We start from the raw sequence: 25,220 nt of genomic DNA on the forward strand, positions 1-25,220 counted from the left end.
CACTGAGGTTGATTCATGTTTTTGAGCTGTGGGATGACACAGGCTGCAGTTATAACAGCTTCAGGAGCTACTTCATTATTGTTTGTTCTCAGCAGTGGGAGGTGAGGAGGTGGGTACATGGTACGTCCATGTGTTCATGCCACACAGTGAGGATTTATATTGAGGCAGATCCCTCCCTGTCTTCTATAGTTCACAGCAGCAACTAGTGATTATCCCTGTCATTGAGGAATTAATTTGTTACTTTTTTGTTAACTTATGCATTGTTAAATAAAAAAGTAAAAATTGTATAAAAATGTGTTTTTGAGCCATGGTGGATGTGGTGGTAGGTGGATTAGACTCCAGTTGGTCAGTCCTCCACTTGAACTCACTGAAAAACATGTGCATTATCTTGTAATTTGGCACAGATATTCGTGGTTCCAAGAGGATGAATCCCACTGACCTTGGTGACTCTTCCCTAACTCTTCATCTGCCGTCAAGAACATGTCTGGTTCTGGCCCACTGAAATATCTCTACAGCCAACAGACAGATTGGTACAATCTTACACAGCCATTCATGGTCCCCACATGATAAACTGAATGACACTATCAGGACGTTCACTTTTGTCTTTATGAAAGAAATCTCTGTCAACTATTGTACAGATTTTAATGAAATTTAGTCAAATCCAGGAGGGATTTTTTACATACTCAATGCCAAATAAAGAAATGGCATTCCCATTAGACCCAACTTCATTCTATATTCAACCAATGTTCACATGTAAACATGTTAAATTAAGTTGGAGAAATGATTAACATAGTTGGTATAAGCTGATATAAGCTGATATAAGCTTCAGAATGATTGCATTATTGTCATTGTGGGGATGTAAACATGCTGATTTTTGCATAAAACTCAAAGTGCGGCTGGGCTTAAATAGCTCCAGCTAAGTGCTGCTTCGTAGACTCCATGCTGGGGCTCCAAACAAAACAAAGGGGTACCAAACACCCACGCCCTATAAGCTGAAAGCAGGGAATTTTATACTTCATTAAAGAAGAAGAAATTAACTATAGAACTATTAAGTAAGTGGGCGATTCTTCAAGCTGCAACATCTGCAACATTGATCTTATGGTTTCCAGCCTGCAACTGAATAGTTTCTTCAAATGAGCGCAATATAATGCAAGCGTGGCTGCTGGTCATGTACCATCTTATTACCCTAACCCTTACTCAACAAAATTGTTTTGTTGAGTAAGGGTTTAAGAGCTCTTTGAGTTCAGGGTGCCCTCTAACACTGAAAACATCATAAAATTCCAAATTTCATATGTGATCTTAGGAAATGGCTGTTAAGGTCAAGACCTTTGTTTCCTTCTCAGTCAAGCTTATCTGGTGACCTTAAGGTATATTTTTTCAATCTTGGGAATCCTGGAAAAATCCATAAATGCTGTAATTAGTTCCAGTGCCATTTAACTTCACATCCTTCCTCATAATGCAACTCTGTGGGTCGTTCCCTCTCTCACTTTCTCTCTCTCACTATAATAGTAATTGAGCCACAGCCAGTGTTTACAGAGCCATCCCTCCTAATCTGTTTGTGATCAAGGTTTACACTAAGTAGCCCAGTAGGACGTAGTGAGAGATGCCCTGTGCTTTGTGAACATACGCAATACACATACACAACATTAATAACTCAAGGTAATGACTTATTATCTATTGCCTTTATCAGACTGACAAAACCCATGGCATTCACAGAGAGCTGAACGAGAGAACCAGCATCAATTAAAGCACCACCTCTCATTGTTCACGTTCAGGCGGCATTTAAGTATGACAAGTGAAACATAATTAGGTCTTAAATTGCATTAAATTGACCATTGAGTGAAACAGATTCACAGCATGTTTCATATATTCCCTGTTAACTCATGCAAAACAGCGTTAATCCATCATAAGCATGTCTTGCTGCATGCGTTGTCTTGTCTCACCTTGTGCTATGTTAATTCACCCCCTTGTTTGGCTCCCTTCTCTCTCCTCCTGCGCTGCATTTCTACCTTTACAGAGAACAAAAACGATGTGAGGCAGTGCAGCACTTGTTCTCATTCACAGCAGCATCACATAGTCTTGCGCAGACTCAACCGAATGCAACAGTTTGTTGATTCTGAGTCACACCTGCTAATATTGAATGATTTGTAATGAATGTTTTCCCAGACTTGTGTAATCTCTCCGATGAGGAACAGGAGGCAAGAAAAGACAATAAAGATGAAACGGCTATGTTACCCAAATGTAATGTTCCTCTTTCGATCATGATCCGCGGTGCTCACAGTGATGTAATTATTGTGGGCTCATTCGTTTGCAGCATGCGTACACATCACACGCAGGAATTTTTCAAAGCCCAGGCCTCAAGGACAAAGCATTAGAGGCCAATCAGGAAGCAGTGTGATGCAACGATGCGGTCGTTACCCTCTGGGGCTCGCCTTGTTGGAAATGGAAATGAGAGTGGGAGGGATATCACAGGCACTTTAATTGATTTCAGCCAAGGGACAGACCACCCAGATGTTGTGCGGTTTCAATATTCATACCAATAGATACGAAAACATCCTCATGTTCAGCGCATTTTGTTGTGAGAATGATTTACTGCATCATCTGAAAATGATGGAGACAATATCATTAATGACCTACAGTGATGTAATTGCTAGAGAGGGGTCTAGGGACACGTTTAATTGGTCCTCTCCTCTCGTGTCACAGAGCAACAGCAGAGCCTTCTTCCCTTTGATTTGAATGTCAACGCTGCTTTTTGCAACGGCATAAAGCAAAGACGTTGCATCTTTTTACTAGTGTAGTTTAAGGCTTCAATCTCATGTTGTGTTCAGGGATGCATATATCTGATCTGCTTACAAAACATTGATTAAACAATCACCACAATAGTTTCTCCATAATTTTCTGTATCTGTAACTCAGTGTGATGTCTGTTTACTATTTAGTAGTTGTTGGAGTGATACATTTACCAGCAATGAATGGGATTATGAAATTATATCATCTTGTTGACAATGATCTCCTGAATGGATTTTATACAGTTAACCAATGAACACCACCAACTGTAAGGATGTGTAGTCACTGTAGAAGCACAGACCTTTAGAGGATTAAACCCCTGAATTAGGACATGGCACCTACCCATGCACTGTATGTGTGACCACAGGGAAATACCTTCCAGTCCTGGCTGTCCTTGAGCTTTGTTTCTAAGCAAGGATGGATGGATGGATGGATGGATGGATGGATGGATGGATGGATGGATGGATGGATGGATGGATGGATGGATGGATGGATGGATGGATGGATGGATGGATGGATGGATGGATGGATGGATGGATGGATGGAATTGCTAAAATGGTCTACGTCAGAGATTGTATTTAGAGCACTGCTGAACTAGCAGAGCCTTGTTGAGCTTTACTGCCACAAGGTAAGACAATATTGCCAATGTTCTTATTTGCACCTCATGAATTTTATTTTCTAGCCGTCTTTTCCGTTTGTTTGTTTTTTGTTTTGTTTTTTTAGCAGAAAGCTACACTAAACAATGGCACTGCAGGACTATTTGCAATGCTGCCTGCATGTTATTTATCCTAACCCCCGAGAGTCTACTGTACCTCCAAGTAAAATTGTTTTGTCATCACCATTTATTTGATGGAGTGATGCTCCATCAAATAATCCATCTGTTTTAACTGAATGCTGACCCGTCTTTCATCCCCTCTCGTCTGCCACCTGCCTTCACACTCTGTCGATCTGACAGCACTCAGATTCCTGCACACAAATACATGTGCATTAACTAGTCTGACATTCTGAATTACTTCGAGTCAAGTCACAGAGAATCAAAACTGGCTTGTAGTAGAAATGCTGCAGAAAGACCCCTGAGAGTAAGACTAAAGGGAGTGTGAAGTGGGAATAACAACTGTAAACCAGAGACCTGTTCGCCCTGTCAACAATCAATCTCATGCTGTTGATGCGTTTTCTGTCTTCCTGTGTTTTTCTTTCTGCTACACACCTGTAGAACAACAGGTTGCACCATAAGCATTAAATGATAGGTACATCCAATCCAGTCTGTTTTGTTTCTCAGAGCCTTTATCCATGTTTTCCGCATCTCCTTTTATCCCATCACAGCTACTTGTGTTGGATCTGGAGGGGGAACTGGATCAGCCCACTCACTCTGTCAAATCATTACTACAACCATGTGGTTTCAGTGACTACCTGGGGAAGTAAATGAAAGACTCGCTGCCCCCTTAAGAGTGCTTTTGCACAGATGTTGACGATCAAGGCAGCTTGAGTGTACATTTAAACTCTACTCGTTAAACTCAGATGACCCATTTAGGGAGTTGCCTTCACCTTCATCTGTTATGATGTACATGTCCATTGACCTTCCTGCGTAGCCTTCTTATATGATCTATAAATGAGGAATTTGACAAATGTTTGTCTGAGTAAAAATGCAGATTAGGATTCAAATTACCAAACATGCAGTGCATAAGACAGCTCTGTGTTCTGTGACCTTTTTGTACTGGACTCTTTCTCATCCCACAAAGGTCATTTTTGTACCACCCTTGGTCTGTTATTGACTTTGGGCTTCAGCTTACGCTCTGAGGTGCTGTTCAATGAGCTGAAACCTGCCAGACAAGATCAATCGGTGCAGACGCAAAGGAGCTGAATTCATTTAGAATCATTTTTATAAAAATATACAGTTCATTCTGTGCAACTTTGAATAAACACTAAAAGCACTTCTTTGATTATTTTCTTAGACTTCTATCCTAATGAAGTGAGTATCATTGGGTTTTTGGTCAGACAAAAAAAAATATTTGAAGGGATCCATTTTTCACTGTTTTCTCATATTTTGAAGAATAATAGTCAATAATATTTAATGCAAAGGGTTAATTGGAGTCCCACTTACATGTATGTATAGTAAGGTGGAACTTCTGATTTTACCTCGACTAATGGCTGTGTTTAAATGTTTATTTATTATTTATTGAAAATGTATAGCTATAGCTGCTGTTACCATAAATTGGCTATAGCGTATCCAGGTTACTAGTGTCATCACAACTTTTTTTTTACTTCACTGCTTAGAAATTAGGGCAAGAAAACTTTAGGACGGACACTTACTCTAATTATTTCATTGTCAGATGTGACCAAGTTCACCTTCATCGTCCTCCATCCGAATCAACACGTGCATCCTCATTGTGTTTGAGAGTGTGTCTGTGGGCGCAAATGAGTGTTTCATCGATGTTCAGTGCTGCAGCGAGGTTCAGTTTGCGAATTCTTCCACTCACACACAGTTTATGTGATCCTGGCGGTAATTAAGACTTGTCTACCCCCCTCAGATGTTGTCAGTGCACTTAATTTTTCAGATCTGATTTTGTCCAGATTAACATCACAGAGAAATCATTTAACACACTGATTGACTTTGCGGCCCAAATGTTCCGGCTGACTTTGGAGAAAAAGGCGAGTGAGAGACAAGGATCTCAACTGGACTGTCGGTATCACTTCCATCTCCAAAAAGTCATTATGGCCGGCCCCCGCCCTCCGCTCTCTGGGCTGCTGTGGTCTGCAGAGAGGAAAATTACATTAGAGGGGAAAGGATTTCAATTGTCTTCTTGAAGCTGAGGGTTGTGGTTGCCTGCAGGGCTCAGGGGACCTGTAGTGCTTTTAAAATAAGTTTCATGATGGGATTGTCTCTGGGGGCTGAGCGCTGGTCTGGGCCTCGGACCTCCTCGTCTGGCTCTGGACACATTTGTGTCTTCTTTTTTTCTTTTTCTTTAAACGTCATCCTTGCAAATAACAAACAGGGTGACGGTATCAAATTGTCTCTCATTTTCTCCTGAACTCCTCAGTGGCTGCAGAGACAGCAAAAGGATGTGAACTTCAGAGCGTGTTGCTATGGAAACCAGGAACAGTTCTGAGGCTTCCTCTAACAAGTTGCCTGGCAATGCAGTCCTAGCTGTTACATAAGATGGAACTTACTCTCTCCCTCTCTCTCTCTCTCTCACACACACACAGAGTCACAGTCACAGGGCTTTTCCTGTGGCAGAATTTCACATTCAGCATGATTTATTCATATCTGGATAGCTGCACTGGATTTATGATTCCACCATGTGAATGCAAGCCCATGCAATCTACCACTCTTGGCAAGAGTTTGCGCAGGGGCATTGTTGGCCTCCCAGTCAGTTTCTGTGGCTGTTGTAAATAAAAAGGGGGACTTTGAAACGATTCAGATTGACGAGATCATTACGCGAAAATGATACAAAGATAGCAAGATCATTCTGCACAGTTGTGGCTGCTGTGTGGGGTGAAATTACCACAGCAGCACACGAGATGGGCTGTGCATTTTCAATGTTAGGACTGTAACTTCATCCTTTTTTAGTTCAACTCTGAGATGTAAGAGAGGAAGCAGAAAGTCGAGAAGCACAAAAGCTTTAAGTGTTGTCATTCAGGAAGGAACGAGGAACGCTGATCCCGACAGTTTTTTTTTGTAATTTCCATGTCACCTATCGTTCTGTCCTCACTTTGACTGGCGCAGAGAGAGAGAGAGAGAGAAGCCAGGGAGGAGCGCTGAGCAAAGCACAAGATAACACACTTCATCATTAGCGGGTTCACGATAAGTATTCAGACATTCAGCAGCGTCTCCTTATCTGGCCACCATAATCTCTCCGCCGCTAAATACTATGGCCGCCTTCAGCTCGCCACTCTGTCGGTGAAATTGGGCGTTAGAGAGGAGAAATTGTCATTTTACGTTTGTTGGGACAGCCTGCCAATAGCCTAATCATTTTTTCAAGAGATTAGTGTGGAGGCTGATTGACTCCAAGCTCTTTAGGGGGTTACAGGAATATGAATATCTGCTGCTATAGCTTCTGTTCCCTTTTGTATCAGTATCGTTTTCCAGTCTCCTGTATTTGTTATCTCCCAAAATATATAGCCGCACGCAAACTGTCTTTCCTTAATCATCACTGTTGTTTACAGCAGCTAGGTAGGTAGACAGCATCTCTGCTGGCTTCTCCTCGCTCTAATCTTCTGCTGTGTGCTCACAGGCGAACCCTCACTCCCTCCTGGGAGAGAGATAGTGGGGCGGAGGCTTTGATCGCTGGGGAAAGCGAAGGGGAGTTCTCTTTCTTTTCCATCTCTTGTGTTCACACAGAACTCTCAGGTTTGTAAGTGTAACCACAGGCAGCCGCAACCAGAGGCTATAGTGCAAACACTGACATCAGTGTAGTCATGTGTATCAGTGGCAGGTCAGGATTAAGTGTTTCTCATTACAAATCTCTGCCTGGGCTGGGAATATATCGCTCTCTCCCTCTCTCACTGTACATTATATTTTTTTTATATGGATTTTTTATTATAAAATGATATTCATAATGTCTTGACATTTTATTATGAGGATACTGTATAACAGTATACTGTTGCACAAGAATAATGTCTAAGCAGCACAAGTCAGCCATATTTAGAATGCATACTCAGTTTTTTAGTGTGATCACACTGCATAATGAAACATACCTAGAATCAGTGTATATTAATATTTGAACACAGCACATGTTTCTACTATATATGTGTTAAAAACAATTCCTATCTAATTCTGAGGTGCAAAAACACAATATCAGCCATACAGAATCATTTGAATTCCTGTTTTTAGTATCTCCTCTTTCTAGTCCTAATACACTCACATGTCTACATCATGAGTTTGTATGACCTGCTTTAAGGAAGTAGTAATAGTAGAAGCAAGTGCTATAATACTGTACACGTAGGTGCACAACTTAAAAAGGGTAGATTTATTGTGAGTTCCCAGAATGCACTAAGTTGGTCATTTGCAATATGCAGTGTCCAGACATCCCTGTCTATACAATGAAACATTCAATCAGGTGTCTCCATAGTAGAGTGCCACTTGGTATTTCACAGAATTGAGTTTTGGGCTCTTGGTCTTTTTAAATAGTATAAATCAATGCTCTTGTATAGATTCATGTGACACTGGCTCCGCTCTAAATCACCCCAGTATGAAGTCCTGGTTTGATTTAAAGCCAGTTGTGGGAGCAAGTCCTCCCCCATTGTGTAAGCACATGCTGTGCTGACTCAGCATACGGTCATTTCACAGACTCTTTGCTTTAATAGCTCATGTCTCAGCATTAGGTGTCAGTCATAGCATGGAACATGAAAGGAACTTTTTCTTTCTTTTTTTTTTCTGGCATTTTACGTGTCACAGTCAGCCACAGACAGATGGTCTATGAGGAAAAATATCAGTGACAAGTAATTGGCTCCCAATTGCTGTGGCAGTTTGAAACAGCTCAGTTAGTTGAGTATTGCATGTGCAATTAAAATGCCGCAGGTTGAGTTTCAGCTCATGGCCAAGGCTTGAAATGCACACATTAATCGTCCTGCGCTGTCACTTGGATGGACAAGTGAGCAGGATTTCTGCCAAAGCTGTTAGCCAGGCTCTGATTTTTGATCAGAGCCACTATGGTGGATATCATGAGGCTTGCAAAGCTGACAGACTCGCTTTGTCCATTGGCTCCTTCTCAAATCTAATAGCCCAGGCCATTGCTGATTTGCCCCGAGGGTTGAGAACACAATTCCCCTTACTTTGATTTTCTGAAGAAAGGCCAGAATTCTGAGGAGACTGCATTTAACCTTTGGGAGATGGATAAGATCGATCGATTTGTTTTGCTCAGAAAACAAGGGGTGTGACTTTACTGTGGCCAGCTGGGAGGGAAGCTTCAGATATATTTAGACAATGCTCTCTGTTATTGGAAAAATGTATCTCTACCCTTCTTTTGTCACTGCTACCAAAACAATACGCAAAAGGCTTTCTTGTGTTTGACATTTGTACTGATACTGGATTTAATAAGCGGTAGGATAAAACTACGGTAACACTTTATTTGACGCCTTCTGTAATGCATTATAACTATACTTATAATGAGTTATAATATCATTATAAACACTCATAAATGATCATAATGCTTTATAACAATAATCATAACACACTATAAAGCATTTTATCATGACTTAGTTATAAGGTCAGGTATTGTAATTGTAACTCGCTGACAATGCCCACATCGATAATGCATTATAAATATAGTTATAATGTGTTATAATGTGTTGTAATTGGCTTAAAACTATCAAAACACTCATAAATTATCATAAGGCTTTATAACTATAAGCACAACACATTATAGAGCATTATAACTCTATTACTTTACTCTAATACTCAACCTTATAAGCCATTATAAAATGCTCTATGATGTGTTATGCCTATTGTTATAAAGTCTTACGACTATTTATGAGTGTTTATAATGATAGTTATACATGTTTATAAGCCAATTATAACACATTATAACTATATTTATAATGCATTATCGACGGGGGTTATTTCAGCGAGTTACTAACAATTGTAACATATTATAATAGCTGACCTTGTAAGTCATGATAAAATGCTTTATAGTGTGTTATGATTATTGTTATAAAGCATTATGATAATTTATGAGTGTTTATAACTATAGTTATACAGTGATATAACTGCATTATAACTCATTCTAAGTATGGTTATAATGCGTTATAGAGATGGGCGTCAAATAAAGTGTTACCAAACTACTAATATATCTAAAACTTTCGGTCACTTTACAAGAATGTTTCAGCCACTGTTTGCTAATAAACGAGAAGGGATGTAGTGCTTAGATGCAAAATGATTTAATAGGATCGTATAAACGTTTTGACTGTTATGGTCTTCGTCAGGGTGTAGAAGACAAAGCAGAGTTGCACTGTTTAAAAAAAAGGTGTAGACAGTTCCCATTCATAAAATTATTTACTTGAGCCAAACTACAAAGTAAGGTTATCACAGTGGTGCAGTGGTAAGATCTGTTGCCTCACATGAAGAAGGTTCTGGGTTCGTGTGGAGTTTACAATCCCAGTCCAAACACATGCACAGTGGGTTGGTGATGTTAAATTACCTGTAGGTGTGTGTGAATGTGAGTATGAGGTTGTTTGTTTCCACATGTCACCTCCCAACCCTATGAGAGTAAGCAGTATAGCTAATGGATGGATAACCAAATAAAAGCTCCGAGGCAAGACGTTTGATGCCACACAACGCAGGAATTACAGATTCTTTCAGTGATGCAAAACATTAAAGGCTGTCATCACAAGTCTCTCATGTACTGCCTCAACACTACAGTCGCCTTCATCCTAATCCTCTCTTAAATAGTGCTGCAGCTAGCCACCATTCAAACCACTGCCAAGTCTGAAGGTCGCATGCCTTTGATCTCTCAGTCTAGTCCAGTGCTTTATTATCTTTTAACTTTGTTTTCAACTCCAGTTAGGGTCTGAGCCAGAGGAAGAGTGGGAGCTGTCAGTGATACTCAGCGCAGATATAATGCTATTTAAATGCTAATGTGTTAAAAGGAGCAAGACGACCTTTACTCACACTCTGCATGCAGGCGGAGCAGCAGCACAAAACAGAAGCCCTTAATAAATGAGCCTCTTCCTCCGACTCTGTTTCCCTTCCCTGCACACCTTGTGTCCCATAGACACTGTGTTTATCAAAGTCGAGCCCAGAGGGCTGTGACAACATTATACAGCTTGGTACTGACTAAGGTGTCAAGTCAGACATGATTGAATGATTGTAAAACATTGAGTCAAATGTGATTGGTTTATTTTATGTGCATTAAGACAGGGCAGTGAGAATGTTTGTGTGTGCAGGCGGCGTAAAGAAAACAGCGTCAGGGATCCCTGCCTTCTCCCTTTATTCCAAACATCTGATTTTCTCCTTTGCTTGTATGTGAAATCATATCACCCCATCAACATTTAAAAGCACAATAGCCTGCTGTTTAATGAAAATGTTTCCTGTGTGTGCTGTGTTGAAATTTCATTGCCATCTAGTTTCCGAATCCACCATTCCATCCGGTCCATCATAGTCGGCCGTCCTTGCCAGGAAGCCGTTAATGTGATGGCAGGTGCTTGTATCGGTGCAAAAACAACAAGCCCTCTGCCCGTCCACAGATGTCACAGATACTTGTCTCCCTGTTTGCAGAGCAGTTGCCAGAAGAACCTGTTTTCACTGAGAGAGCTGCTTCCCCTTCAGTCTGTAAATATGTAAATATTAGATAACCTTTGAAACACTTTGTGGGGCTTACTTTCTGAACCGCACTGCTACTTTTTTATTTTATTTTTTTTATTTTTTTTATCTTTCCTTCAGCTAAAGTACAATTCTGTATCAGCAGAGGAAGAGGTGAAAAAGGAGAAAGAGAGATGGAGGGCGGATGAGTCTGTCATCTGTCATATAATCCCAGGAAATGCCACAACTCTGCCGGTAGATAATTTATTCAGTGCGGCTCCCCGAGGTACATCATGGAAGAGTCAGCCGTCAAAGAAAAGGCCTCGGAGTAAGCCGGTGACATAACTTCAGACAGAAATGTAGCGTTGCTCATCAATCAATAATGCACCATCATCCTTTCGCTGCAATTACAAGCAAACGGTGAACCTGGCTGACTTGGGCAAAGCAAGTTCACCTGGTTTAGCCTGTTGAATTTTACTCTGTAGTAATAGTGTTTGATGGGCACTCTCAGCCTCATACAAAAACAGTTCCTCCTGAGGGAAAAGTGTCCTGTCTTTCCCCCCTCATGCATGCTTAGAGTAGCTTGGATTAATTTTACATCAGGCTGCCAAGTAGACGTCCTCATGTAAGACTGGTAAACAACGAGAGTTTGTTTTCATCTCAACAGATGGAGGAAGACAGCAACAGAAGAGCACAGCTGCACCTCAGGGGTTGAGATCTTAGACCTCATTAAAAATAAGTTTGAAGGGAGAATCTTGATCCAAATTGAGAGATGAAAAGGAAACATCCACTCCTAGTCACAACTCGCTAACAGTGTAGTAAGTCATTCTAATGATTTTGAATTAAAATCCAACATCATGTGAATGAATATAGGCCTATACTGTATATACCCAGCTCAAAGTGGTGCAAAGCTAAATTTGTCCCACCACGGTTTCATGAAATGCAACAAATGTATTCAAAATATATTGGGTTGGGACATATGCATGCACCAGGACTGGCTCACTGGCCAGACACAATGTATATAGCTTTATCAACTCGCCACAAATGCAATCCAGTTTTGTGGGAAACACTGCGCCATTATGATAACAGCCCCCCAAGGTGCAAACGTGTCTGGCTTCTATTTTCTCCTTTATGTAATGGCTAATAGCACTCTGATTGGTTTAATACACGTTACACCCACATAGCTCCCATGATTAATTAAGAAACCAAGTGCAACCCTTTTGACCCTTGCATCTGGTGCTTCAGCCATGTTTCTTTGTTGTTAAATTAGCACAAGTAGATATGAATAAAACACCCTCATTGTACTCTCACCATGCTGTTTAAAACGCTGGGTGTTTCTTTCTCCACCACAGCTTAAGAACCGAATTGTCAAATTATAGTTTTTTGGTATATCAGAATTTAGTTTGTAACATTTTATTGATATACAGTATTTATACATTGTTATACTTTAGAAGTGCTACAGTTTGGACTCAAACTTCTCTCCTCTCTTTTCATAGCTCATAAAAACTGTCCTTCATTATATGGGGTGAAACTGCAGGGGGGGCTTATGAAGCATATCACTGGCAGGCAAGCGAGCTGGGATGAGGTTGTTTTTTGTTTGTTTCCTTTCACACAGGGTGCAGATAAGTTTGAAATGTGACAAGGAGAAATTGTCTATATTATATTTAGCTTTTCATTGAGGGCAATGCAATGATACTAACTTATAGCAAAATTATTCTTCTCATTAATATGATTTTACACGTTGATAACATAGTATAATTAAATTTAGGAATGTATGAAAAAAAAAACTGTTTTGATGACCTTCAGACTTGGATTTATCTAACACTGGGAGCAGTCGCACGGTTTTATTATTTCCCAGATAAAGTCATGTTAAGGCAGAAGATCAAGCGCAGGTGTCATTAATAACAGCACACATGATGAAATTTTAACCCCACTCATCCTGGTGCCATTCAGAAGGCAGGGCAATGTAATTACAATGGAAGCAGACAGTGGTGAGGCATAAAGATAAAGTAAACCTTCCCTGAGATTAAGTTAAACACATTGGAATAGAGTGCTGGGACGTCTGCCCTTGGTGACCGATCACACAGAGCTGAGTTTTAATCTAAGACTACATGGCCAACAGAAGGAAAAGGAGGGAGGGTGCATTTGGCGATCGCCTCCCAAGGACGCCTACCCGGCCATAAGGCTCACACGCTCTCCTCAGGGATTTGATGGATGACACCAGCACCACAGAGTGATAGGCTATTACTTCACTTTGCATTGGATAAATGGTGATGCCGGCTCCTACCTGTCGCCTGTCCTTCCCTTTCTTTCGTTCTCTCTTTTTTTTCCCCCGCCATCACAGACCTGAACAGAGGAGAAGAAATACGACGGCTCAGATTTTTGTCTGTGCAATCTGTTCATTTCACTGCCACATTTCAGATGTGAGTTTTTTTTAGTGTGTCATTTGCAGTGGGAGTGGATAATAACTGGCCTGTTTTAGGACATGTGATGTGGTACTAGGCGTCTGCCCTGTGCACCATTATGTGGAAAATGCATTTCTTTTTCTGGGAAAATGCTTTTTAACCTCAGGTGTGACCTAATGTGCTCTCTCTCTGTCTTGCTCTCAGACCAGCAGTATTCATGGTCGCCCTCGCAGTACTTCGATGAGGACAGCTACTCCCCTCCACCCAGGAACATGAAGGGTCTCTCCGGTGGCCGGCCTGCCCAGCTCCAGCTCACCTCTCCCCCCTCAGCCCACACCTGCGGCCTGGTTGATTGCGACCATTCCCTGGACCACCACCTCCATCATGGCGACTCACGGCCCCCCTCCTACCTCCTCAGCCCCACCGAAAGCTGCCCGCTCGAAGGCCACCACCGCTGTTCCCCTCGGAGCTCCATCCACTCTGAGTGCATGGTGATGCCGGTGTCCATGTCGGCCCCCGACCACTCCATCTCTAGTAGCACTTTCCCCCGCATGCACTACGGTAGCGCTTCAAGGGACAGCGGCGGGAACACCTCCGGCGGCAGGGACTCCCGAGACGACGGTGGCTCATCGTCTCACGGCGGCAGCGGCAAAATGAACCGGATCCCAGCAAACCTCCTGGACCAATTTGAAAAGCAGATGCCACTGCACCGGGACGGCTTCCACACGTTGCAGTACCAACGCACCTCCACCACGACCACAACCACAGAGCAGCGCAACGAAAGCCCCGGGCGAATACGCCACTTAGTTCACTCGGTGCAGAAGCTTTTCACAAAGTCGCACTCTCTAGAAGGATCCTCCAAAATGAATGGCACCAAAGGCGACTCGCACCGGGACGGCTCACACCACCACCACCATCACCACCAGGGCCACCACAAACACAGCAAACGCAGCAAGAGCAAAGACCGTAAATCTGAAGGCAGCGGCAAGCAGCGCTCCGGAGGTTGGTGGAGCTCGGACGACAACCTGGACAGCGACAGCACGTACAGAACGCCGAGCATCATGTCGCGGCATCCCGTGGACCACATCAGCCACTGCTACCCCGACTCCATGCACGGCCACCTGGTAGGAGACCTATCGCTAAAGACCTCCAAGAGCAACAATGACGTCAAGTGCTCGGCTTGCGAGAGCCTAAGCATGGCGCCGGAGGGCAAGTTCATGAAGAGGAGCTCCTGGTCAACGCTAACGGTCAGCCAAGCCAAGGAGGCCTACAGGAAATCTTCACTCAACCTGGAGAAGCCCATGACGCCCACCGACCTCAAGCCCAACCTCAGGCCCTGTCACTACCTACAGGTGAGTTTGTCTTGCATCTCTCACGCAGTTCCAATGGCTTTGCAAAGTTTTCCACTCAAATACTACAGCTTCTAACTCCACTGATGAACAAAAACTACACACATTACTTCAGATGCCACTTGAATGGAGAAATTCACAGACTGGAAAACAAATTTAGCTTGTTTACATGCATGGATCTGCAGCTAAATGATGGGTATTTGGAGGAGGTGTTGGAAAGAGAAGAAGGTAATTTGCAAGGAGCCACATTATATTATTATATAGCGTTTAGCAAATGAAGAGATAATATCTAAACATTAATTCATTCACTGCAGCAACTGGGTGTCCCATTCTTATAATGTAAAATTCAGAGGAATTTGACACTGCAACACAGAAATGTTTATCAGTGTTATTCGCAAAACTTAAAGCAGATATCAGCTTCACGGCCGTTTCGGCTAATGCTGCGTTCAAGGCAGGCTTTTGAAACCGTAAGTTACAGCTTCAAGTCACAACTACGACTTGGTAGCGTTCCAGGTAACCCGTAGCTCGTGTTTTTACCATCCTGTTGTCTGTGAAAGTTCCCTATAACGGCCACTCGTAACTTCCGACCCGTGAACTCGTACCAGATCGAACTGGTATGACTTCACAGGAAGGAAAAACACAAAGTACGAGTTTCTTTGAACGCACCATGAGTTAGCAGCCCCCGCCCTTGTCAGGCATCAATTGGTCCTCGTGCTACGTCACCACATTCACGCGCATCCCTTGGCTGCACACACAGCCCTTCATGCCGTTCTCTCTCCTCATTGGATAACACTTGTATCCCACAAGGAAAATTTTCTCCTCGGGTTACAGCAGAGCAGAGTGACGGAGAGACTCGTGTTTAGGCTGAAATACTTCATGTAAGTGATTGCTGACGGAAAATAGGACTATTTAGGACTTATATTAACAAAAACATTCCACTGATATCTGCTTTAAAGCAGAAGTGAGTGATATATTTGTGTTAATATAAGTCTTAAATAGTTATATCTTCCGACAGCAATCACTTACATAGAGTGTTTGGACTGAAACACGGGTCTCTCAGTCCCTCTGCTCTGCTCTGAGCCGAGGAGAAAACATTTATCGTATCCTACAGTTTTTATCCAATGAGGAGAGAGAACGGCATGCAGGGCTGTGTGTGCAGCCAAGGAACGCCGTGAATGTGGTGACGTAGCGACGAGGACTGTTACAGCTTGGACGCACTAGACGCGGAACCGAAGCGCAGCGCCCTGGAGCGGAGGGAGTTTCAGTTCGGCGCACATGTTAACAGGTCTGCCTGGCCGCACATCTCGCGCCGTGGAGCGCAGTGCGCGCGCCTGGAGCGCTTCAGTTCGGTTCATTTCTATTTTTCACGCGAGCCGCGCGCGCCGAGAGCGCCGTCTGTCAAGCTGGACAGACGTGGTCGTACCAGACAGGAAGTCGGGCACAGAAAAGGCGAGAGAATCCGGTCAATTTTCAAAATAAAATAATTAAATGGTGATTAACTAAGTTGTTGCTTGTCCATCTATACATATTTGACCGTTGCGTCTGCACATGAGACACAGACACATGTTTAAAATGACGTGTGTGTGGAAAACCGAGTGAATACGAGTATGAACGACTGCAGTCGATGTCTGACCGGCGCGGAGAGAGGAGGAGAAGTACGCTCCTAGTGCGACCACCCAAGCGCCCGAGAAGCCGCGCGCAGTGCGCGCGCCCAGCTTCCGCGTGCAGTGCGTCCAAGGGGTTATGGTGCGTTCAAGGAAACTCGTATTTTTCCGACTGTGAAGTGGTACCAGTTCGATCTGGTACGAGTTCACCGGTCGGAAGTTACGAGTGGCCGTTATAGTGACTTTCACCGGTAAAACAGGTCGGAAAAACACGAGTGGGTTGCCTGGAACGCTACAAAGTCGTAAGTTGTGACTTGAAGCTGTAATTTACGATTTCAAAAGCCTGCCTGGAATGCAGCATTAGCAAAAACGACCGGATCACTCACTTCTGCTTTAAAGGGATAGTTCAACATTTTCAATAACTCCAAAACACTCTCATGAACAAGTTGTGACCTGTACATTTGCAACGCTATGAAATAATCATATATAATTATGCAACATTATGACACATGAAGCAAAAATTCGGAACTACTTAGCTTCTGAAATCACTCCGCCAGCAGCCATGTCTGGAATGTAGTTCCGGCTATGCATTTGCCTCGAAAACAACTTTGTCTTGTGATGTTACATTATTATTTTATAGCATGGCGAATGTGCAGGTCACAACTTGTCCATGAGAGCATTTTGGAGTTGTTGGATTGTGTATTTGATGGGTTTTGTTGGTCACGGGACCTTGTACCATTCACCTCCATTGTGTTCACTGAGCAGCTCGCATCTCTGCCCCGTGGATCTCAAAAAAACATGCACCGATAATTAAAGGTAATGAACCTACTCCTATGACTATATGGATTACGGCAATAGGTGAATTTGCCAAAATGTTTAACTATTCTTTAAAGCCTGCATTGTACAACACAAAAAGTTGCTTTTGGTGTGGTTAAATACAGAAAAAAATAGCTTACCATGGCTGGATTTGTTATTGATTTAAAAGACAATGTTTTCTTTTGTCGCTGCCTTGGATATCACAATGTGAACCTGTCCTGTGGCTCAGCGTGTGGCTAGCAGTAGACGGGACTCACACAGCAGGACAAATCAATTAACTTCGTAAATGATCTGCACCGGAGTGGAGGAGTCGGCTGTATGAGAATAAAAGACCAGAGATCAATGCTGATTTTTACCTTGATGTTGGCTTCGATTTTGCATAGGCCTCAGCTCTGATAAAGGTTAGTATTTAGCTCAGGCCCATGATGGGCTCTGCGGGAGACCCCATAGCACCGTGGGGATCAATTAATAGTGAGTCAGCAATTTTTACAGATCTTGTCTCACCGGTTTTATATGCATGCTGAAGGGTATGTGGGGGAAAAAAGAGAGAGCCTACTTAAAAATCCCAAATTGCAAATCCAAGCAGGGAAAAAATAGATTTTGGAAAAGCAGCGCTCAACAACGTGGTATCTGATCATCATGTAAGTATCGCCCACAGCCAAAATAAAGTGAGCACTTCAGCACTGGGAAAGGGGACTGGGTACTCGAAGCAGAGTGTGTCGTATGGATTAGAGGCTGTTACAAAGGGAAAGCCAATACATTACTCAAATCAGCCAATGGAGCCAAGGAAAGCACTCAATCACAGCTCACGTCACCCAGAAATATTTCAGAGGGCTAATCTTAACTGGCATGTTTTTAAACATAACTGATGGTCAATTTCAACCAGATGGACAATGCATTCATCCACTCAAATGTTTCTTACAATCCCACTAAGTGCAGTAATCTCTCAACGAGAGAGTTGCAGAGTTTGGTGTCCTCCCCACCCCCACCCCCTCCAAGTAACCACCCCTTCCTTACTTCCACTTGGTCATTCAGCTGAGGTAGTGTCCGAGTCATTGCACTATAAACACTTCTAAAAATATCCTCCTCTCCTGCTTCCTGCCGCAGGGCTATATTTAGGCCAGCGTTATCAATCCAATCCGTGCAGGGTGACACATCTTCCCTCCCCGGAGGAGAATCAATGCCCTTTCAGAGAGCTGGGAGATGTATCGAAGGGGAGAAGGAGAGAAAGTTGGAGATGCGTATAGCGTCGACGCCCGGGCTCTAACGGATGCGCCGAGATACTCCAGGAAGCAGAGGCGGAGGAAGCGGCAAAAGAGATGGCTGTTGTTGACGCTACGGTTACTGTTGTTGCTCATCACAGGGAGCAGTCAAGCAGAGACAGAGATAGAGCCAGTCAAGAATGATACCCACACACACGGGTCACATTGAGAAGTTTTCTCTTCCTGCTGCTGCTGAATTGGGATTACCTACAACTGTCTGCACTGTACTGTACTGAATCTGTCTCCATGCGAGTGAGAGGATGTGTGTGAGTGTGTGGTGGTGGTGATGCAGGGGAGGAGGGGGGGCGGGGGGGTCTGATTATCACACGCCAGATGGTTTGGTGATGTGCTAGTCACCTTGTTTACGTCCTTGGTTGATGACAGAGGCAATGAGAAACTTTTGAAGTGTTGCAAAAGTATGAGATCACAAAGAGAAAGACGTGTTTCACCGAGGGTGTGTGTGTTAATGCGTGTGCTCTCAGCATGGGCGTGTGACTCTCACGCGTGTGTGTGTGAGAGAGAGAGAGAGAGAGAGAGATCGATTAAGTGGACATTGGGGAAGACAGAGATAGATTAGAATTGGCTTCTCTTTCTCTGAAATGACAAATCTTAGAGAATCACACCTGGCGTTAGCCATCACTCTCTGTCTCTGGCTAAGTCATCTCACAAATTAGCCCTGATTAGGCCGCCCGCAACACACACAAACACACACCTCGGTCATATTTCATGAGTTTGACTGTGAGCTTGATATTAATGAAAGGAGGTCATTGGTAAAACATTCATCTACTGTTAGCGACAGGCTAACCTGGATGAATTTCAGGGTGTGTAACACCGCATTATGTAATAATGTAATAAATGTTCACGTCATTTTGTAATAACGCCGCATTTTGTAATAACCCACCACATTTTGAACGCAATATGTAATACAGTAGTAAACATTACCGCATTTTGTAATAAGTTGTTACATTTTGCGTCAATTGCGGGTGTTGCACTTTTTTATGAAGAAAATGTAATAATTTGGTGCATTATGTAATAAACCAACACCCGCCAATGTGTGGCACAAGTAGCCTATATGAATATCTACATTGCTCAAAAAAATAAAGGGAACACTCCAAGTATATCACACCCGTGTGAAATCAACCTGGGATGATAATTTTGATTTACATTGATCATTTTTTATGTTATTTTGTTCTCAACACACTCTACTATATTGAATAACTGCAATATTTCATTAAAGGGATAGTTCACCCTAGAATGATATTTCGCTCATTATCTACTCACCCTCATGTTGACTAAGGGCTGGAAGAATTATCAGAGTCCACCGTCCCTTCTCTTAGTTACAGGGGGTCTCGGCGTAGCAGTGAATTTCAATGCAACGGTTGCAAAGGGACACCGGAGCTCTTCGTAAAAAAACACACACACAAAAAAACATCCAAATACCTCCATGATGCTCGTATGTAATGTCCGTCTTGTGCTGAAGCCCCAAATTGCGTAATTGTCCCGAAAAAAATTAAATAAGTCTATATTTTAAGCTTGTTTGTAGCGGAAGCTTCTCGTCTTCTTCTTCTTCTCCTCTTCCTGGTCCGTCCAAATATCGCGTGATTCGCAGTAACCGCACTGACGCCGGCGCAAATCACGCGATATTTGGACGGACCAGGAAGAGGAGAAGAAGAAGAAGACGAGATGCTTCCGCTACAAACAAGCTTAAAATATAGACTTATTTAATTTTTTTCGGGACAATTACGCAATTTGGGGCTTCAGCACAAGACGGACATTACATACGAGCATCATGGAGGTATTTGGATGTTTTTTTGTGTGTGTTTTTTTACGAAGAGCTCCGGTGTCCCTTTGCAACCGTTGCATTGAAATTCACTGCTACGCCGAGACCCCCTGTAACTAAGAGAAGGGACGGTGGACTCTGATAATTCTTCCAGCCCTTAGTCAACATGAGGGTGAGTAGATAATGAGCGAAATATCATTCTAGGGTGAACTATCCCTTTAATTGAGATCTAAGATGTGTTGTTTAAGTTATTTTTTTGAGCAGTGTACATGCTGGACCATGGACTCCCAATTAGAGATGTACATTTTGAATTTTCTTTCTGACCGATAACTGACACTCGTTACAACGCTGGCGGGGGCAATCGCTTTTTTTTCTTTTGGTGTTGTTATGTTTGATGCTCTCCTTGTGCTGCAGGTGATAAAAGGAGGAGAGAAAAAAGCTTGAATGTAGCCTAATGAATAAAGTTATATTGATTTAGTTTTGACCATCCTACTGGTTTTAGAAATTAATTCATATTTATATTCTGGTATGCTTAAAGTCAGTGTTGCTCCGATGGTCCTAATGTTTTAAGACATCCATTTTTGTGGTTTATTACATAATGCACCAAATTATTACATTTTCTTCATAAAAAAGTGCAACACATGCAATTTGTAATAACTGCCACATTTTGTAATAAGTTGTTACATTTTGCATCAACGTTTATTACATATTGCATTCAAGATTTTTATTACAAAATGTGGCAGATTATTACATAATGCCGTGAAAATGTATTACATTATTACATAATGCAGCGTTATTACATAATGAGGCGTTACAGGGTGTTTACGTATAGGTGTGTGAGATGTGATCCCTCCATTGCTCTCTCACACGCTCTCCTAAATTATAAAAGTAAATACACCTGGACTGTCAGAACAGCTGTAATCCATCCCTCCCCCACCTTCCTTCCTTCCAGCCCACAACTTCACAGCACAATAACTTTGTGTTACTGACAGCTCTCAGCCGTGATTAAGTCTGCTGCTCTGGTGAATGCTACTCTGCTCTCTCCCAGCATACAGTACTGTAGTACAAAGGGAGGATTAGTCTTTGATAGTTTTGCTGATGGGGCATTGCAGAGGGATTTAATAAGCCAATTAATTGCCATGTTGGCTTGCCAAAGGTGGAGCTTGAGAGGCAGAAAGGCTGATGATTAAAATACAAAAGGGAAGTGCAAAGCAGCAGAAACAAAACTGGCACTGTGACGGAAAGCTACAGTAACACACACCTCCACACACACGGAGGGGTTCCCTAACTTTTTCATAAAGAGGTTTCCAGATAGCTATCGGGCCATGCACCTCTACTTAGTAAGATTCTGTCCCAGGTACGCGGCTATGGGGATCGACAGCAGTTTGTACATAACTGCTGCCTGAGGCGACAGGGTGGCTTGGTGGCTACCACTGTGTCGGCAAGCATCTGTTCATGTTCATGTTTTATTACCTCAACCCCCACGTTTTCTTGGATTCCACATGGAGATTGTCAGGCAACAACCAATAGTTAATTGTTAAGCACAATGTGTATGCGTGCTTCTGCTTCTTCAAGCCAAATCAATAATACCGGCCAACTATCACAATTCTTGGGGGGTTTAAGAGCCGTATTTGCTGTTTTAATAATGTTTGACACTCAGAACTCTTCACTCTATTAGAAATAATTGCTCTTGCCATTTGGTGCAAAAAAAAGTCCAGAGCAAAGGTTTGACCTTGTAGTGTCCCATGAGCTGACTCTGACTTCTTGAAAGGAACGATCCTTGACCTTATTATATTTATGTTAATTTATTCCATATACAGTACTTCCTGAGTTTAATATCTTCACTTATATGTCTGACTGTATATCTGCTTGAAGCTAAAATTCTTAAAGCTCTCATCACATTCATATAAGCAGCCATTCCCCACTAAACCAAATGTACAGTATCTCTCTAGCTGCAGACTGCAGACTCACAAAGCTGCAGCAGCTTCTGTCAAAAAGAATCTAGAACTGAGGAGCCAGTTATCTTTTATTGGTGGAGTTTGCGGGGACAAGAACAGAGCGGAATGGAACCGATGCTCGCTAGCACATCAGCCAGCAGCAGCTGAAGAGATGCAGATGAATATATTCACAGCCTCTAGTTTGATGGCAATTAACCGCTATTGTCCCGTGAAGACTGCACACCTTGGACGCACAGTAGCAGCTAATGTGGATTAACATAAACTGGCAGGGAGTACACACAAGAGATTGGGTTAAATATTGTTTATTAAGTTAACGTAATTAGGTTGTGCGAGTAACATGGGCGATGAAAGAACATCATGAATGTGTGAGTAATGTGTTGTGGGGGTGTTAAAGGTGCAAAAGAAGATGACGTGGGGTAGATGTGAGCTGAAGGGAGAGAGGCAGGGTGAAGCTTTTATGATGATGAGCTGACAAACCTCCACTGTCAGCCGGTTGCCTCCTGAGTTTGACGAGGATAGCCCTCGAGACAGGGGGAGGAGATCTGTTATGAATAGTATGCTGACAGTGTGCAACTTTGACCAGGAAATTACCACCTGTGACAGCTAACTGACAAGCTGGCATCTTCCCCGTGGTTTAGAAATGAAGAGGAAATTTTGTTCCTATAGGTGTATTTTAAAATATCATAATTTGATACGGTATTATACTTGGAAATTAGCCTGAACATCCTTCCTCAGCATTTTCCCCCACCTGCTCCATGTGCTGCCAGGCCTGCTGGGAGGTCTGCTCCCTCCAATGAATCTGGCCTGGGGTCTCCTTCCAGACAGCTGTGGCTGGAACGCATCCAATCTGGGGGGGAACCAGAAGGCGTCTGTAGTGCTGTTGGTGTTCGATCGGGAGAAACAGGATACAGAGATCCTCTCAGACTCCAGAGTTTCTCACTCTGTTCCAAGCATTAAGACCCTGTCAAGAAACCTCATCTCAATTAATCACATGTTAAATCTCTGTTTTGGTCTCAGACTTCATCATGTTTCCCAGTTAAGTGAGAGCTTTGCTTTAAAACTCTCTAAAACACTTTGGCAGATGTATAGTTTCCATTTCACTAATGCATTTCTGACAAGTGTCCCCCTGCCTGTCTGCCTCTTTCTGTGTCTCTCTGGCTGTGTTAATGGGTGACTACAATTTAATCTGTCTCCAGCCAATAAACCTGGCTGGGAACAGATGCACAGGTGTTTCTGTCTGGCTGACAACAAAGGGGAGGGGGCCACACACAGAGTTACAATGTAAATGGTAGCTTATTAAACCAGTTAGTTAACTGAACAATGAGTAGGTAGGATAGAGATTGTGTTTGTAATGTGCAGAGAGGTGCAAGTATGGTGATTGTTGCTGGTCCTGCAGAGTAAAGCAGACATCAATTATGTCCAACAATGTATTGTAGACATTTTAGATTTCTTGGAAAACATTTCCCTTTCTAAATTGTGCTACACCTTATATGTTCCTCAAAAACGTCTTTCCCCTTTTTGTCTCTAAAATGTTTTCTTCTCTGTGGCCTCTTTAGACGCCTCTCTTTAACAAAGCTGGTGGGCTTGATGTGTTTTGTCTGAGTCTGTCTTCTCTGTCTAAAGGGTTTAAATGGCAATGAATTGTACATTTTTTTAGCCACTTTACCCCTCTGCCAGTGTTTTTTTGTTTGACTTTTGATGACCCCATAGTGTGTTTGCAATTTTTAGAGTATTATCTGTAAGTGGAGGCAGTATAAAGAGTAGGACAGTGAGAATTTCAGTTCAAGAAATAGCCTCTTGAAACACAATAGGTCTCATTGGCTGCATAGACCTCTGGTGTAATCAGGCTATTACAGGACAAGTGAAAAGACTTGCCTTGTTCTGTGTCAATAACATTTACCCAAGCTGCACTGCACTAGTTATAGATGGAATCACTAGCAGAAAAAAACAGACTCCAGCCACAAAAATCAACATTTCCAGCCATGCTAGTGGAGAGGATCAAGTGGTGGCAATTTCAACCCGTTGGATGGTGCTCAGACTGTTTGAATAAATAGCTACTAGATTTTGTGCAGACATTACTGTAATGGTGCCCAAAAGATGCATCCTGATGATTAGGCTGATCAAGCTTCATTTATTTATTTATTTTTAGAATATTTTATTTTCAGCTTTCAATTCAACAAGATATGAAAACACAAACACACAACTCCAAACCCCTACCCCAACCCACCCACCAACAAATTGAGAGAAAGAGAGGAAGAGAAAAAAAGAATTAATAATAATGATAATAATAAAAAATAAAAATAATAAAAACGGTCGAGAGGGTGGACAACAGTAAGCACTGACAGCAAGAGCTTCTAAATCCACAACCCGTCCATCATAGAGGCCGACCATGTGTCCATATATTCCAAATAAGGTTGCCACATCTCTGTAAAAGTATTATAGTCTTTCCTGAGTGCATTTTTTTCAAGTGGAACACAGCTATTCATTTCCGAAACTCATCTTCCAATGGAAAGTTGGATCAAACTTTATTATGAAGTTGACATTTGTGGTTAAAACTGATGTTTCTAAATAGCTATCAGAACATTTATATCAATATTACTGTAGCTTTATTTTCTGCTTGGTGCCCAAAAGCGAATACTAATTTTCATGTGCTAATTATCATCATGTTAGCATATGCAGCTGTTAATATGCTCAAGTTCAGCATGTATTGTTGTACTGCTACTTAATCTTGAGACCTGATATTTTCTTGGCATAGTTAGATTTTTCACATACACTGCTGCCTCCTTATTTTTTTCCTGCTGAGTGTAGGACAGAGAGTCTATTTACACTTAGATGCCAACATCTGATATTATGAAGTGTCAATAAATAAACAACGTGGAGACAGGATTACCATACAGACGTTTAAATCTTAAACGTGTGGGTGTTTACACATGAAAGAGAAAGGACGGGAGAGGAAGAGTGTGTGGTGGGCATGTGGCAGATATTCAGTCAGTCAGCTGGTCAGGAATCTGTTTGTTCATTTTC

General features: G+C 42.4%; 2 protein-coding genes across 2 annotated transcripts in view; both read left to right on the top strand.

Annotated features, from left to right (window-relative positions):
- cln8 (CLN8 transmembrane ER and ERGIC protein) overlaps positions 1-25,220 on the top strand; it is a 191,750-nt gene that overhangs the window by 115,576 nt on the left and 50,954 nt on the right. The window lies entirely within an intron of this gene.
- Positions 1-25,220, top strand: part of dlgap2a (discs, large homolog-associated protein 2a) — a gene marked incomplete at its 3' end in the record, with an annotated part of 178,530 nt that overhangs the window by 114,036 nt on the left and 39,274 nt on the right. The window contains exon 3 of the mRNA XM_083997835.1: positions 13,632-14,779. Coding sequence (XP_083853961.1) covers positions 13,700-14,779 — 1,080 coding nt within the window. The 5' untranslated portion in view covers positions 13,632-13,699. The remainder of the gene's footprint in view (positions 1-13,631; positions 14,780-25,220) is intronic.

This window comes from Trachurus trachurus (genome assembly GCF_905171665.1).
Source record: "Trachurus trachurus genome assembly, chromosome: 22".
Taxonomy (NCBI): Eukaryota; Metazoa; Chordata; class Actinopteri; order Carangiformes; family Carangidae; genus Trachurus; species Trachurus trachurus.